Source organism: Plecotus auritus (assembly GCF_963455305.1).
Source record: "Plecotus auritus genome assembly, chromosome: 5".
NCBI classification, from domain to species: domain Eukaryota; kingdom Metazoa; phylum Chordata; class Mammalia; order Chiroptera; family Vespertilionidae; genus Plecotus; species Plecotus auritus.
In genome coordinates this window covers 105,103,012-105,119,310 of record NC_137776.1, presented here as the reverse complement: position 1 = coordinate 105,119,310, position 16,299 = coordinate 105,103,012, and the positions used below count along the sequence as shown (strand labels likewise).

The following is a 16,299-nucleotide window of genomic DNA, read 5'->3' as shown; positions in this document are numbered from 1 at the left end:
TCACACTCACAAGGACCCGCCGGTGAAACCCTTCATTATGCTTTCATCATGGGCACAGATCTGCATATTCTTAAGGCAGGGGTCAATCTCTGGTACTCTATTCATGCATTTAGGCGTCAGAGAACTTGGTAACACGTTGGGCAGTGATAAAGGAGGTCCTAGTGATGGCTCGAGTTCCCATCTGCTTAGCCACTGCGTATTGCTTTCAGCCGTTGTTATTTCACACTTCTCTGCATCGTAGAACATTCTGACCTGAGGTTAATTTACTTTCAAACTCAATGACCACAAACCGTGATGCTTCCTTCCTTCCGGCGTTACTGCAGGCTCTGGGGGTCCCTCCTCCAGGAAAATGAGTTGTCTGGGTGTTTTGCAAGAGTTGGGCCTAATTTGCATATTTGAAGGGAATGAAATAGAGTATGTAGACAATTATTTTGATTTTAGAAAAAGACATTAATCTACAGTATCAAAAACTCAAGATTTCTGTCACTCGAATTATCTAAATAATTATCCCAGTTCTGTTTGGCCGTGATGTCGATATGACCTTAGATGCCATTTGGCATGCAACACAAAGGCAACTCCAGATTGAAGGGCAAGAGCTCATGTACTGTGACATTCATCAAACTTTCTAGAAGACCAGGAGGGGTTCATGGCAACCCACCTTCTTGTACCCCCTGGTGAGGGCCAGAAAGTGCTGGTGTGCGTGGGCCAAGGAGAGCCTTCCAGCTAAACTTCCGGCCTCCATTTGTCAGGTCACATGGTCAGTGGCTTTCATGTTTTCAGAGGGAAAAGATGCAATTTTGTGGCTGCTTGCCTCGGTGGTCCTGGTCCAGAATGTGGGAGCGCCGTTGCTGACCAGTGAGGACAGAGGCAACGCAGGTGCCCCCGAAGGCAGGCAGGAGGGTGGCAGGTGCCCCGAAGGCAGGCAGGAGGGTGGCCTCCTCCCCTCTGTCCAACAATCTGTCTCGACTGGGGCCCAGCACAGGCTGACTGTGTCTAAGTGCCAGTGGGCAGGCTGGTGTGCGGCTGCAGCCCTGAGTTCTAGGCGTCCTGACAAAGGAGGAACGACTGCCCCTGACATCCCCTCCCCGACTGCACCCCCAGGGCCCATCCCACACGGCCAGCACCCTCCAGCCCGACGCTGCCCCTTCTGCCTCCAGAAGCCCCCTCGTTTCTCCTGGGCTGGTCTCGGGCTCCCTCTACTCCTGCACCACCTCCTCTTCTCTCCTCCGGGGACCGGGCCTTTTTGCCTCTTCTCCCACCTCCTCGCCAGGGACCTGGGTGCGCGTGGGGCCAGGACCAGCGGACAGAGTGGAGAAGCGGTGAGTCTAGGCCTCGAGGGCGAGTGAAAGTTGGTGGCTCCACGGCGCACTTGGGGACTTTCCGACCTTGTGACAAGGTGGTCTGTCACTATCAGGGACCCCGCCCTTCTTCAGGGGTGAGGTGCAGGCCCACACTGCCCTCCAAGCTGCCCAGGGACCTGGGAGCTGCTGGGGCGGGCCCACCCCAAGCACCGCCCGGCTCCCCCTGCTCCCACCAGGCTGCCATGTCTGCTGTGTGTCCTTCCACAGTGTCCTTCCCGCCTGGCCTTCCCAAATCTCTCTTTTCCCTGGCCCTGCTCCCCTGACCACAGATGTGAGAGCGCCTGGAGCCAGCCCATCCATCCTCCAGCTGCGGGCACAAGGTCCATTCCTGCAGCCGCTCCTAGGGCTCAATGTTAAGGCTGGAATTCAGGTCCTTTGCAAGTGGTTCTACATTTCCTCCTGAAGTTCTTTCTGACCAATCCTGTAAACAAATCCACTCTCCGGATGCAGAGGGCCTTTCCCCGTCCCAGGCCACTCCCACGGCGTCCTCAGCGTTCTCCGCTGGGCAGGCAGTCCGAGAGCCCCTTCTACCTGCACCTTCCCCATGTGCCCCGCCTCCCGGCAATGTCTGCGGCTGCACCGCTTCAGTGTTCTGGTCTTTTCCTCACAAGCAAATTCAGAAGTCTCCAAAAGGAGATGCTGTTTCTTTTCAGTTTCCACAGCAGGCAGCACAGGCTGGGCACACAGGCAATCCCTATTCGTGTCGTCCGCAGACCTCCAGACCCCCAGGTCTACCAGTGGTCCCTTGGCCTCAGTGGCAAACCGGCCAGGTCCGCGCCCCCCACCCGCCCCCCCTGGCTCTGCAGTCCCCCGCCCTAGGCTTCACCGTCACCTGGCCAGCCAGCACTGGCTCCCAGCGGGGCTGCCTCGCTCTGCAGAGTGCTCCCCAGATAGAGGCCTGCAGACCCAGAGATCCCCTCACAGAGTGGAAGTCCAGCAGATAGGACAGCAGGAGGCAGAAAGGGAAGAAGTGTTTTTGCTCCTCTTCAGCAGGGCCCCCTCCTCTCTCCTCCTCCCCTCTTTCTGCCAAAAGTAGCCCCCAGCTCCCATCCTGAGAGCACAACCACCACCCACTCCTGCCTCTCCCTCCTCTGGGTGCGGGGCCTGCTGAGTCACTGGCAAGGTTTCTTGTGAGCTCAGGAGCACAGCGGAGTTATTTTTTCAGAAAGGAAGTTCCCTCTCTCAGGGAAGACCTGGCACAGCTGTTAGAATAATGTCTTTAACCACGTTACACTGACACTTCAGCCTGCATCAAGGTGGCTCACTCGGAGGTCTCCTGCTGCTCACCTCCCTGTAACCAGGCTCCCTGCCGCGTGCGCTCCACCCCTCCAGGCCCCCCACCAGGCCATGTCCCTCCAGGCTGGGTCCTGCCAGGCCCCCCTCCAGACCAGATCCCTTCAGGCCGGGTCCCTCCAGGCTGGGTCCCTCCAGGCCCATGTCCCTCCAGGCCGGGTCCCTCCAGGCCCATGACCTTCCAGGCCCATGTCCCTCCAGGCCCATGTCTCTCCATGGTGAGTCCCTCCAGGCCCATGACCTTCCAGGCCCATGTCCCTCCAGGCCCATGTCCCTCCAGGCCGGGTCCCTCCAGGCCCATGTCCCTCCAGGCCCATGTCCCTCCAGGCCCATGACCTTCCAGGCCCATGTCCCTCCAGGCCCATGACCCTCCAGGCTGAGTCCCTCCAGGCCCATGTCCCTCCAGGCCCATGACCTTCCAGGCCCATGTCCCTCCAGGCCCATGTCCCTCCAGGCCAGGTCCCTCCAGGCCCATGTCCCTCTAGGCCGGGTCCCCCCAGGCCCATGTCCCTCCAGGCCGGATCCCTCCAGGCCGGGTCCCTCCAGGCCCATGTCCCTCCAGGTTGGGTCCCTCCAGGCCGGGTCCCTCCAGGCCCCCCTCCAGGCTGGGTCCCCCCAGGCCCATGTCCCTCCAGGCCGGGTCCATGCACCTGTGCCTTCACACGGCCTAGTCCCACCCTCCAGAGCCTCAGACTTTCTTCAGCACTTTCCCCAAAGTCACCTTCTCCTTCTACATGGACAGCACTGACACACCAGAGACCAAGCCGGCAGTCACAGCCGTCCAGGCTATTCCGCTCACTGCTCTGTGCAGTCCTCTCCATCTGCACGGCATGGCCAGTGTGCAGACTGCCACCTCCTGAGTGGGAGGTCCTCACTCTTTCACCTGTCACCTCCTAACTCGCCTGCTCTCCCTCACATGCCAGGACGGCTCTCTCAGCTCCATCGGCCTTGCTCGTTCCACCTCAGGCCCTGGGCTCGGTCTCAGGGGCTCCGTGGGCACGCTGCCGTCGCCACACCTGCCGACACGGTGGCCTCCCGTGAAGACCCCCAGTTCACATTCCAGACCGCAGTTCATTCTGAATTTCCTTTCATCGCCCCATCCTCGCTGTTATCCTGAATATCCCACAATCTCACATTCTTAGCAAGTTTTTCTCAAATGTTTCTGGGGCTCACATACCGTGGGCCCCTGTGCAAGTCATTTCAAAAACCAAGTGGGGCCCCAGTGATTATCATTTTTAAGGGCAAGTGTCTGGGTTTGAAAAATGAGTTGAAGAGTGTGACGGAGCCCGGCGGCAAGGGATTGAGCCTCAGAAGAGGTATTGTGTGAACGCCAAGTGAACAGAGAGCCACATAGGCGCGGCTGTTCTCATTTGGGAGTATTTGTGCCTTGAAGATAAAAAAATCGAGTTCTTACAGGACGTGAGGCAGTAGGAAGTGGGTGTTCAGAGAGCAGTTTCACTGAGTCCCAGAGAGAAGGCCTCTCCCACTGGACACGCCCTGTGATGCCCCTTCCTCTGAGGCCTGATCTCGGCTGTCGCAGGGCCTGGGCCAAGGGCACTCTGTAGCTGGCGGCCTTTTCCCGCTCCCAGGCCTGGCTTCTGGCTGCCACTGGAGCTTTGGCAATTAACCTCTCGGTCTCAATGTTCTCCTTTATAGAATGGGCACAGCAGCAAAAATAACAAGGAGATGCTGTGGCCACAGGAGGGTGTGCTGCTGGGGGCGGGGTGCGTGGGGATGCCCACCTGCACTCCACAGGGGCCCGGACTGAGCCGCAGGCCTGCCTCTGTGAGCCCACACGCACGCCCCCTGCTTCCGCGCGCCTGTGCAGGGCAGTGGAGAGAAACGCACCATTTCTGCCGCAATGTCCCACGGCTGACCCATGGCCGCCCGCCTCCGTGCCCAGTGGGGGCGGCCCTGGAGGCAGCGGCTTTGCCGGCCACGGTGCCCCGCTGGACAGCACCTTCTGGGAGTGTTTGAGGTCTGCTGCTCCGGCCTCTGCTGCTCGCCTGAGTGCAGCGACAGGTTCATTGGGCTGTAAACTATCGCGCATAGTCTATGAGCTCTGCGAGCGGAGGGGCGGCGCAGCGTTCCTCAGCTCACACCAGGACAGAGGACGCGGGAGAGGGTTGCTAGCTATGCCATCCTTGTATTTATTTACTTTTTAAATGTTTTTTTGTTTTTTTATTTCAGAGAGGAAGGAGAGGGAGAGATAGAAATATCAATGATGAGAGAGAATCATGGATTGGCTGCCTCCTGCATGCCCACACTGCGGATCGAGCCCGCACCCTGGGCATGTGCCCTGACCCGGAATCGAACTGTGACCTTCTGGTTCACAGGCTGACACTCAGTCACTGAGCCATGCTGGCTGGACAGCCATTTATTTTTAAGGCGTAACATTTTGAACATCAGCCCAACCATATCTCAGATTCTAGAAACCACAGGAAAACGGACTACGGAAAGGGAATCTGGTGGCACGATCACTAGGCGGCGCTCCCAGCAGCTGCTTAGAAGGCACCTCCCAGGCTGCGGCCACACTGCCCGCCACCCTCCTCCCACAGAGCTCGGCCCTGCTGCTCGGCCAGTCCCCCTGCCCTTCCTCCCTCACAGGACCTCAGAGAAGACGTGTCGTCCCCGTTGGGGCAATTTATCAAGTTTTCTTAACATGTTCTCTTTCACAGGGGTGCCTTGAGCGCCGGCTGCTGCGCCTCTGGGCCGCGGGCAGGACGCTGGCTTCGTGTCTGGACGTTGTCTGTGTTACCATAGCCCACATGCCACGGGAGGGTGACGCACAAGCTGCAGGGAACTGAAGCCCCCTCCATATGCCTAGTTATCTTACCGTTTTTCCCCAACTGTGAACTTAGCCAGCCTTTAATTTTTTTTAATTTAATACATTTCCTCTATCAAGGGAGATTACCTCCCACCACCCAAACATGTAAAAACCCAGGGTGCTAGAAATACAAACTCAATTCATTCACATTCAAGCTCCCCAGACACTGGTCACAAACCATCGTAAGGTGCCAGGAGTGAGGCCACGGGAACGAGTGGGAAAGGGCTCTCGTAGGCCCTAGTGGTCACCCTCACTGTCACCTCACCCCTTCCCAGTGACAGTGAAGACCTACCAGGCCCTGGCCTTTTGACCCCACCCACCCCTGGCCAGGGCTTCGAAGGCCAGTCCCAAATGGTCCTCCCCTCTCCTGCTCCATCCTCACTTGTTCAGGCTTCTAGCCCCGCTCTCCTCCTCCTCCACACTCCTCTCCTCTCCTCTCCTCTCCGTGATCGCAGCGGGTGGGGGGCCTGTACCAGCCGCAGGAGGCGGGGCCGGGGGCAGGGTGAAGACGGGGAGAAGAGCTGTGCAAGCACCCACCTTCATGGGACCCAAAGGGTACAAGCAGCGCCTCCCTGCGCCCACACGGGTCTGCCTGCGGAAGAGCACTGCCAGCACGAGCAGCCAGCCTGGAGGCTGCAGGTCGGACAGGGTGGGCTCGCTGGCAGTGCCTGGCAGGCTGGCTGGGGGAGATGGCAGCTGCTGCAGCTTCTTCCAACAGGCCAGGCTGCTGCTCAGCACAGCCATGCGGGTGCTGTCCGCTGTGCCCAGCCCAGGCACTCCTGCTGCTCCATGCCCTGGGAACCTGCAGCGGATGCAGTGATGATGTTGCTGGCTGTCCTGGCAAGAGCAGAGAGCAGGGCCTGCGCATCTATGCGAGCTGAAGGCTGTATAGTGGGCTCAGCTCCATGGAGGGCTTTAGTGGGGGGCGGGGGGTCCAGCGGCAGCTTCTACTCCTCTCGGTCCTGGTCCGAGTCCTGTGGCAGCACCTCATGCCAGGTTGGGTGTGCAGGGACCTACATTTTTTTCATTTAACAGAGGAACCTAACTTTACACTGTATCCCTCTTATAACTCATGTTGTTAGTCATTCCATCCATTCCAGACTGTTAAATGCTTTTGGGTTCTGATTCCCATCTAATATCTAAGCCCTCCTGTGCTTTGCAACATTGGCAAAAAAGATGGTTTTGCCACTCAGCCCCACCCAGTCACTAATAAAATACTGACCAGAGAAGGCCAAGGCCAAGGCCAGGAACTCATTTCTCTAAGAGCCAGGAGATTTCAGAGAGAAAAGTGGTCATTGTGGCCAGAAGAACAAAGTGGATAACTGGCACTGATTTCCGTCAAACTATGACTTTTAAAATATGAAAGTGCAGGAGGTTTAACATCAAAAACCAGGCTTTTACTTGAGTGGAGCCGTGCCAACACTGCAGACCCTTAAAATGAAATGTTACACCTGGGATCTTCCGAAGGCCCCGAGATGCAGGTGGCAGAGTGAGGGCTGGCCACTGCACACCTGCTCTATGAAGCCTCAAGTCCCTTGACTGACTTCTGGAGGAGAGAGGTCGGTGAGGAAGAGACAGTTCTGAGGGTGGAGCTATGGACACCGCTGTGCCTGACCAACAGCACCCACACCTGCCCCGCCAGGCGCCAGAGGCTGCCGGACAACACGCAGTCTGTGCCTGACAGCACTGGAGGGTCAGCGGGGGCCCCAACACATCACCATGATGGTCTCCTCACCATTTACTCAGAAGGAGGCTTTCTTCTGGACTTGTGTGTGTGTTATAAAGAGTTCTGAACTAGAACTATAATTTATATTCATTGACAAATCATAAAAAACACAAGTCATTATATAGACTCAGACCATGTATGTTGAAATGTGATAACTGATATGCTCTTTAAAATTTTGAAAACTAAATAAAAACAATGTCATTAAGTTACTTCCCTAGATGACTATACTCTAGAACTGTTAAGATTTACAATAACATTTAAAAAATGACTTCACCCCTAGTCTTTATTCACCCTTTTAAAAAACCTCTAATTAATAAAGTGGGTCAGTGACTCAACTATTCACACCCATGTGTCATATTTAAAGAGAGATGACTAAAGAGAAGCTGATGCCAAAAATATTGGGTTTTTCTAGTTATAAAATATGAAGAAAACTTAACTTTAAAGAAAAACACATAATGGGGAGCAAATTAGCAAAGTAGTCTCAAATGCAAGAAAACTCATTGTTATTTTTTCCCCTCTCTTTGATTTTCACTTATAGCCTGGGCCAAATTAGAAGAAAAACAAATTATTTGCTGAACTTACACTTCAGTTTTCCCTTACTTGGGGGGAGAAAACCCCCTAAATAAGTAAATTGCAGAATACTTAATATCTAAATGGTTTTTCTTTACCCTAAAATCAAGTGCAATGGAGCAGAAATTCTGTGTTTGTCACCAATCCTTTATTGAAACTGGTAACTTACACACTTTATAATAGAACAAAAAAATAATGTTCAGTATATACAGCCTTTGCATGGACTGACTATACACAAGGCAGGGTGATAACACAATCTAATCTTCATAATAATTTGTGCAGAAAAAGAGACTTGACAGACGACGTGTGAACAGTTCAGTGAAATGACATCACAGGTCCAGTGAAACTCAGTCTGACACAGAACGTACGCATCGATGGCCAGTGATGCCTCCCAGTGCGAGAGGCTGGTCAGTAGTAATTTACCCCGAGTCAGAAGCAGAGATCTGGTGTGTGGCTATAAGTCTCTTAAGTGAGACCACCTCTGCAGATAAGTTTGCTATCCCCTGCTTCAAAAACAAATTCTCTGGGTCAGAAACTTTGTAGCCATTGTCTTTCATTTCAACAACTCCAGTTTTGAAACTATTCTGAGTTTTGCCCATAAGTTCTTTTTGATGCCAGTGTTCCGACCGCAGAGACCAGTCTTGGATGTTAGTCACTTGCACTGAAAAAGGAGTGAGGGGAGGATGGCCCGCACTTGGGGCACTAAGCTTCTCGAGTCCGAAATGCCTCTTAGCCGTCATGCCAACAGGCGAGGGAAGTTTGTGAGTGGCCTCAAATTCAGCATCGAGCGCCTCTACTTTTATCTGCATGGCTTTGGCTTTAATGCGGAGCTTGTGTGGCAAAGCAGAGGCATTTGCTTCTGGGACTTTAACCACCGTGGCATGTCCATGCTGAAGCTCGAGGGGAGAGTGGATGGGGCCTTTGGGAACCTGCTGCTCATCTTCTCCGTCTGAGGACTTTCCCACTGCGCCATCATCGGCTTCCGACGTTCTCGGGGAGTTGCTGGAGGACCGGCTGGCCTGCAGGAGAGGCGGGGAGTGTGAGTAGCCAGGGAAAGAGCTGCCCACATAGTTCTGATACACGGCCGCTCGGTAGGCGCCAGGGTCGTCCCGGGGCTCTCGGGCATAGCTCTCCAGTTCCACCGGCTCCTGCTTGATGGCCTGGAGCTTGCTGGCAGGGCTTGGGCAGCCGCTCTGGCTCTGCGCAGCGCCCTCCTGCGCGTGCTCCAGGGAGCCCTCGGCGCCTTCGGCCAGCGAGCCCTGCGGAGAGTGCTTGATGACCGAAATGCAGCTGCTGGCCGCTGGCTCGTCCGCAAAGGCGCCCCCGCCGGGCGCCGCGGCCTGGTAGTCTTGGAAGTACACAGCCGCGGAATTACTGAGTTTCTGGATCTCTTGGGCATATGCTGTGGAGCTAATTAAACCAAACTTCAATTTTAGGGAAAGCAGTTCGGCTTTCAAAGTGGCGTTTTCTTCTCCCAGAGCAATTAGTTTGTTCTCCAAAACAAGGTCATTCAGCCGGCGCTTCTCCCGTGACCTCTTGGCAGCTTCGTTATTTTTCCGCCTTTTCTCCCAATACATGGCATCTTTCTTTTCATCGGGGATGAACTCCCGCTTCCTCCGGCACGCGGAGGATTTGCTTTTCCCCACACTCCCTTCACTTAGAAGCAGCTCCTCTCCTGTCGACAAGTCCTCGGAGACTTCAGTTAAGGCCGAACTAAGCATCATCACCTTGTCCACGCTGCAGCCAGGGTCCAGAGAGGCCTGCTCCTTCTTGACGGCCTGCATCTTCCTCAGCTGCATCGGAGACAGCCGCACCCTCTCTGTGCAGCGTGGGGAGCAGTTATTCCCCCGGGACTCTCAAATGCTTTCCAACCTGCGCTCTAAAATCCATCAATGTTCTTCCTTTTGTCCGCCTGCCCTGCCCGGGACAGTCTCCCACCGAGTGGAGTGGGGTCTTCTAGGTGACCTGCAACACAGGAAAAGAAACAGTTATCCATTTGGTGAATATTTACCAGCAATTATGGACAGGAACTATGCCAAGCATTTAGGGCATACAGGTCCAAACAAGACACAGTTTTCCTTCAGAGAGCCTGCGATCTTATAAAGGAAGTAAGTGCCCTGATTCCGAGACTGTAAGGTTGTCAAGGACAAACCCACAAGGAGACCTGGGGCGGAGCAATCAGTGCGAGGTCCGGGGAGTGAGCGAGAACCCCAAGGATGTGGGGATGTGGAGGAAGGCTGTTTCAGGAGCAGGAAAGGTGGGGTGGGGACCGGCGTGTGGGGATGGCACTTCGCAGGAAGGAAATGGCAGGCAACTATGGATGGTAAGTTTTATAGCCCTTGAACATTGTGGTGCTTTTAAAAATGTGACATAACATTTATATCACTGAGAGGCAAGCAAGCTAACCTCTTAAGAGGAACTTCCCCAAGTAAACTCCTTTACTATCAGTAAACAAGTCCTATAAGTATCTACACTAATAAGAGAAATATGCAAATTGGCCATACATCCATGATGCCCACCAGCCAATCAGGAGTATGAAAATTAACCCAACAAAGATGGAAGGTTAATTTGCATACACAGGCACGGAGCGCCTGGGGGCGGGATGGCCGCTTGCGCACGGGCCGGCGCCAAGTGCCCTGTGTCCTGGGGACAGGCATCCTCGTTAGCCAGGCCGCTCTGAGCCTGTAGGCCTGCGCGTAGGCCTGGAGCAGCTGGGGTCCTGGAACGACCCCCCGGCCACTCCGGGCCTATGCGCGCAGGCACCGAAAAGCCAGGGGCGGGGTTGGAACATCCCCAGGACCCAGGTGCTCCGAGCTGGCACGCGCGCAAGCAGCTGGGGGCGGGGTGGGAACGTCCCCCATAGCGAGCAAGCAGTCCTCCACAGCAAGCAAGCAGACAGCAGGGCCCTGCTTGGCCCTGGCTGTGGCAGAGAGGGGCAAGCAGTCCCCCGCAGGGCCCCCACAGAGAGCAGACAACAGGGCCCTGCTTGCCCCTGCGGCGGCGAGCCAGAGAGTAGACAGCAGGGCCCTGCTTGCCCCTGGGCCTGGCAGCTAAGGGCAAGCAGGCCCCCACAGAGAGCAGACACCAGGGCCTGTGGTGGCATCAAGAAAGCAGGTCCGCAGAGAGCAGAGAACCACGGGGAGCAGGCTTAAGCCGTCAGTAGGACATCCCCTGAGGGCTCCCAGATTGGAGAGGGTGCAGGGGGAGCAGGCTTAAGCCGTCAGTAGGACATCCCCTGAGGGCTCCCAGATTGGAGAGGGTGCAGGGGGAGCAGGCTTAAGCCGTCAGTAGGACATCCCCTGAGGGCTCCCAGATTGGAGAGGGTGCAGGTCAGGCTGAGGGAACCCCCCTCCCCGTGCATGGATTTTGTGCACTGGGCCCCTAGTATGGAATAAAAGTCAAATGGAACTAAATTCTTATTTCCCCCAAAACTAAATAAAAATCACACAAACAACCAAGTTGTAGCTGTTTTAATCTGCCTCTTATATGGACACAAACCTGTCCCTCACCCGCCTGCCAGGGGCACAGCGCAGCAATGCCAGGGCCAGCGCTTCCGATGCTTCCGAGCTGTGAGCTAGGCACGTGTCTTTCTCTGGTCCTTCTACTTGATTTAGCAAACATTCACTTAAGAGTGAAGCATGCAAAGTGCTTTTTTTTGGTCCTGAAAATTCTGTCAAAATAGATTGCATTTACATTGTAGCTTTGGACTAAAATAAACTGTGACTATTCAGAGGTGTGTTTTTTCTTTCTTTTAAGTACAGTGGGATTCTTGAAACTTAAGATCTTAGGCCCTGGCCCGATAGCTCAGTTGGTTAGAGCATCATCTTGATATGCCAAGGTTGCGGGTTCAATCCCCTGTCAGGGCACATGTGAGTGGCAACCAATGAATGCATGAATAAGTGGAACAACACATCCTATGTTTTTTCCCTCTCCTTCCCTCACTCTTTCCTGCCCTCTTCCCCCTCCCACTCTCTCCCTTTTCCCGTCTCTCAAATCAATAAAAAGAAAAAGAAATATTTTAAACAGAAAGAATGTAATTATGAAAAGAATTTCTTTTCACTTTACAAATTACTTTTAAACAAAATATAAAAATTCAAAAATAAAACCATCAATTAGCTTCCCCTTGCACTGACAAAATATTTATAACCTGAATTGGACTTGCCATGAGATAATAAACCCATTTAAGGTTCCATAATGGGCTTTTGGTGGTGGTTTCTGAATCTGTGATGCCAGACAGGTTTCTCCACCTAATTTTCCAGAAGGTAACCCTTCCTGAAGGAGACGCGGTGCGGCGCCCGCCGGTGGCCCACGTGTCCGTCCCGCCACTCTGGCAAGGGGCCTGTTTCTGCTCGGAGCCACTCCTTCTCTGCTGTGCATAGTTTTCTGATGACTAATGAGATGAAGTTTAATTTCATCAGCTGGAAAAGCCTGCCACCTTCTTGTGTCGTTTCCAGAAGTAATAGAAAGAATGATGCAATAATTTCAGGATCATAAAAATAAGGTTAAATGCCACATTTTTGTCTATCAAATTGAGCCAACACGAAAACAGTGAATTGGGACTTAGCAAAATTTGGGATTAATACCAAGTTTCTGAAAACCCAGCTTTAATGGAAAATGTGGGGAAGGAGAGGCCGCAGCAGTGAGGGCACGGAGAGGGACCTTTCTAGTTACACTTTAGTGGCACGGCACCATTTCCACTGGGTTTTGTCTTCTGACACAGAAACGGACTTTTCCTCTGCGTGGAATGGTTTCTTTCCTCTTAAGGATCCGTATTCCCTAACTCAGTTAAAAGTCCCCTAGAGTTCTGGCCGAGGCTGAGAGAAAGCAGCCCTACTCCATTTACTGAAAATACCCCACTTGTCTTAAAATCTCGTCACCCCTTTCTTCCCAGGGTCTGAGTGCTGTCCGTCACTTTACCATCACCAAACGCTGTGGTGCATTCGCACCTGCAGAAACCGTTGTCTTCCTGGAGAGTCTCTTCCCATGTGCACTGCACGTGCTAGAATACGGGCTCTTCCCTCGTCTGCACACAGCAGCGGCCTCGGTGACCCCACTGCGAAGCACCACAGGCTACCTCGGGATACTTTCTCTAACATCATCTACCAAACAACTGTGCGCTGTAAGGAGAGTGTGCCAGCAGCGTGGGACAGTCGCCGACCGCACAGTGCTCTTTGGACGCCTGTCTTGCATGCCTGGCAGCAAGCCTCACGCGCTGTCCTAATGGGCTTTGTCACTTTCCTTAACAGACCCACAAGGAGAGCAATGCTACCGCAGGCTAACGATATAAAGGAGAGTGGAGTTTCTATGGCATCTCATCGATATCAAAACGTAACAACGTGGGATTAAACGTTATTGGAGGACCTGCTGTACAGCAAAGCCCAATTAACATATTTGTATCCTAGCAACAAATTGAACATATTAGCTGCTCAATATTTTATTGACAGCAACTCATTTGCCTTATATAAGAGAGTTTTGTAACCAACAAACTTTTCTGATATTTTCTTTTTAATATTTTGTAAATTCTAAAAAAAAAAGTTTTACTTCTTAGCAGAGAGCTTCTCTTATTCATTAACTGATTTATTCAACACATGTCCCTGCTGTGCACTGAGCCAGTCCAGGGCACATGAGGCCGAGGGAAAAACCAAACTCCCAGGCGCCCAGGACCCCAGTCTTGGTGGGAGACAGAGAGTGCAGTGGGCTGTGAGGGTGAGACCACAGGGGCCTGTGCACGTACCGCACTGCTTTGTCTTGGGATGATGATAAAAACACAGACCACACAACGGCCCCACTTACTGACACTCACTGTGCAGCAGCTACTGTGGCCTGCCAGGCGTACCTCCGTCACCCCACAATAACAACTTCCAGGTGAGAACACGGAGGCGCCGAGAAGCTAAGGGACTTGCCCAGTGTCACACAGCCAGGTAAGTGGCAGAACGCAGCCCCCACCCAGCCCGACTCCAATCCGATTCCTCCGGCAACGCCCTCTCCTAACCTGGCAGGGGTGGTGGGGTGTATATTCCGCAGTGCACCTCATCCACATGGCTCCTCCTGGGTTACCCTCACTCCTCAGTGACACACACCCATCTGCTGAGTCGTCGTAGGGACAGTGCGGCAATGCTAGATGCCGCCAGAACTCCTGTCAGGCCACAGAGGTACCACCTGGCTTTCCTCCAGCTTCCTCGAAGCTGCTTTACACCTTGAGGTACTTAATGAATTGAGAAAACACTAACTTTTCCTATCTCGGCTAAAATGTTAATCTCTTGGAAATTTTATTCATGCTAAAATAAATAGAGGAAAAGAAAAATCACAGCTATGGCATTGTATCCCTTTTCAACCTGGGCGTGGAGTGGGTGCTAAATCACAGGAGGCGAGTGGCTGTCCCAGGAGCACAGGCAGCTGAAGGCAGAGAAGGGCCCGGCGCCTCGGCGCGTCTCTCAGCAATGAACTCAAACCGGGCGACCGCAGAGGCAGTTTAGTGCCCTGAAGACATCGCTGTGCATGCTTGACCAATGGCTTCGCTTCAAGCCCAAGGCATCCCCTGGTGATGAATATCCCAGCCACTTCACCTCGGCCTCCTGTACTCAGACCACCACTGCACTCACATCGTGCGCCTCAGTCACCGCTCAAGTCTCCTTTTTGGTGAGTAACTGACATTAAATGCCAATTCTATGATGTTGGTGTATTCAGCATGATTAGCTTCATTACACCCATTATTAGGTAATGTGGCTGCTTCTTAAAAACAAATAAAAAGAGAAATTAAAGAGCAGGCGTCATCACACCCAAATGGACATTTTTTCCCGTCTAATGTGGACGTGCTGTGGCTAGTGAGTACTTTTACACAGTACGTGACACTATTTCCAAAGGCAGGGGTTCTCTTTCATAAGCCGGGAGTTTTAAAGTCTATTTAACACAAGTGACCAGAATATTGCTTTTAATTAAGATTAAAATGTGGCTTAGAAAATTCCTCTAAAAGAATAAAACTTTACAACATCAATTCTAGGCCAAGTTCCTCCTGGAGGGGCGCCCTCAGCACTGAGGTCTGTGACCAGCCTGTCTCTTCCCAGCCTCCAGCCCGCCCAGCGGTGACCGCAGACTTCACACTCTTCACGGAGCAAAAAGAGCAGCAGCATTTTCTTTCAAGTATCCGAAATCTTACTAATAGTTTAGACACTAAAATCTATTATAGGAAAATTTTGAGAAGGCTTATTGCAAATTGTTCCTTTTACATATTTTTATTTTAAAATCTGTCAATAAAAGAAGGAATACTATTTCATATGCCCAATGACATAGAAACATTTTTATAGAACTATCTCCTCGTTCCTCTCCTCTCCCGAATGCGGTTTATTCTCTGAGAGGTATAGTATAAGCATCATTAACAACAAAAAAGGCCTTTTATGTGCCACTGTCAGTCCTCTCGCCAGTAAGCAGGCAGTGCTTGTTCTGGAGATAAGTGCCATTTAAGTGAAAGGGAAAAAAAGTTAATCAATTCATGGCTCTTTAAACTATTAATACTAGTAAAAGATTAACCTACATATTCTTCCCGTGTGTACAATCCATGGCATGACTGTTTCAATAAAATGCTTTACTTCTTTTCATGGATAAAAATGAAAGCCAGTATTTAAAAGCAGAGATTATGCAGAAAAAAATACACATGTACAATCAAGGGTGGAGTGGGGGACAAAAACTCAGGAAACATTGAAGTTGCAAGAAAGAGGATTTCTAATCAGTCGGAAAATAAAAGGCTTTTTAAATTAAAAAAAGAAAACTATGTTAAACCTCTCCAAGTGTCAATGAAGTGCCTCCTATTAACAATATAATTCTGTCTGCAGTTACACAGACTTGAACATTATGCCAGAGAGAAAGGTGTGTTTACTGAGATATGCACACACACATAAACAGGCACTCACACTTTGCTAAAACCTAGCCTGTCACAGCAACAAAGGGCCTCGTTTTCTACGTTGGTGCATCAGTAAATAAATGTGTCAAAACCACTGATCCAGTTTATGATGAATGAAAGTTTCTTGCTCCTCATCCTCCACAAAAATTTAAATAAATGATAAAATTGCATTTCATTATAGCAGGGAAATAATTGAAGGAATTGAAATAAAACAGCATAATGGCATTTTTTTAGATAAAAGAAGCCAGTGTTTGTAACCTAGCACATGAGAATATTCTGAAGGCCGCGCAGAGCTGCTCGGAGGCTAACACAGCTGCGGGGCATTAGAAATCTGGACAAAACCACCCTCCCTAAGATGGAGGGAACTGAGGGGTGGGGACAGAACAGCAGTGCACTTGTTAAAAATCTGCAGTCATTTCAAAATGGGGATCTTTTTCTTGACACTTTCAGAAAGATAATTTATCAGTCTAAGCTCAACTCCTAAGGGACACCAACAATCACAAGGTAATCCAGTTACAGGACAGTGTGCGGAGGTAAGTACACAGCAAATAATGATGGCAAAAATGGTGTGGGCAAAAGGGTGGGTGGGAGGGGTATGGTAGGGAAAGTTCCTGCATGCTTGTGA

General features: G+C 52.0%; 1 protein-coding gene across 6 annotated transcripts in view; it reads right to left on the bottom strand.

Moving 5' to 3' along the window:
* Positions 1-7,905: 7,905 nt before the first annotated feature.
* The window catches only part of NFIL3 (nuclear factor, interleukin 3 regulated), a 14,339-nt gene continuing 5,945 nt past the window's right edge, over positions 7,906-16,299 (bottom strand). For 3 of the 6 annotated variants that reach the window (XM_080669173.1, XM_080669172.1, XM_080669175.1), the window contains one exon: positions 7,906-9,742. In XM_080669173.1, the coding sequence (XP_080525299.1) occupies positions 8,197-9,576 (1,380 nt within the window). In that variant the 5' untranslated portion in view covers positions 9,577-9,742 and the 3' untranslated portion in view covers positions 7,906-8,196. Of the gene's footprint in view, positions 9,743-11,275; positions 12,565-16,299 lie in introns of those variants that run through there. The other 3 variants (XM_080669174.1, XM_080669177.1, XM_080669176.1) reach the window with 3 other exon arrangements.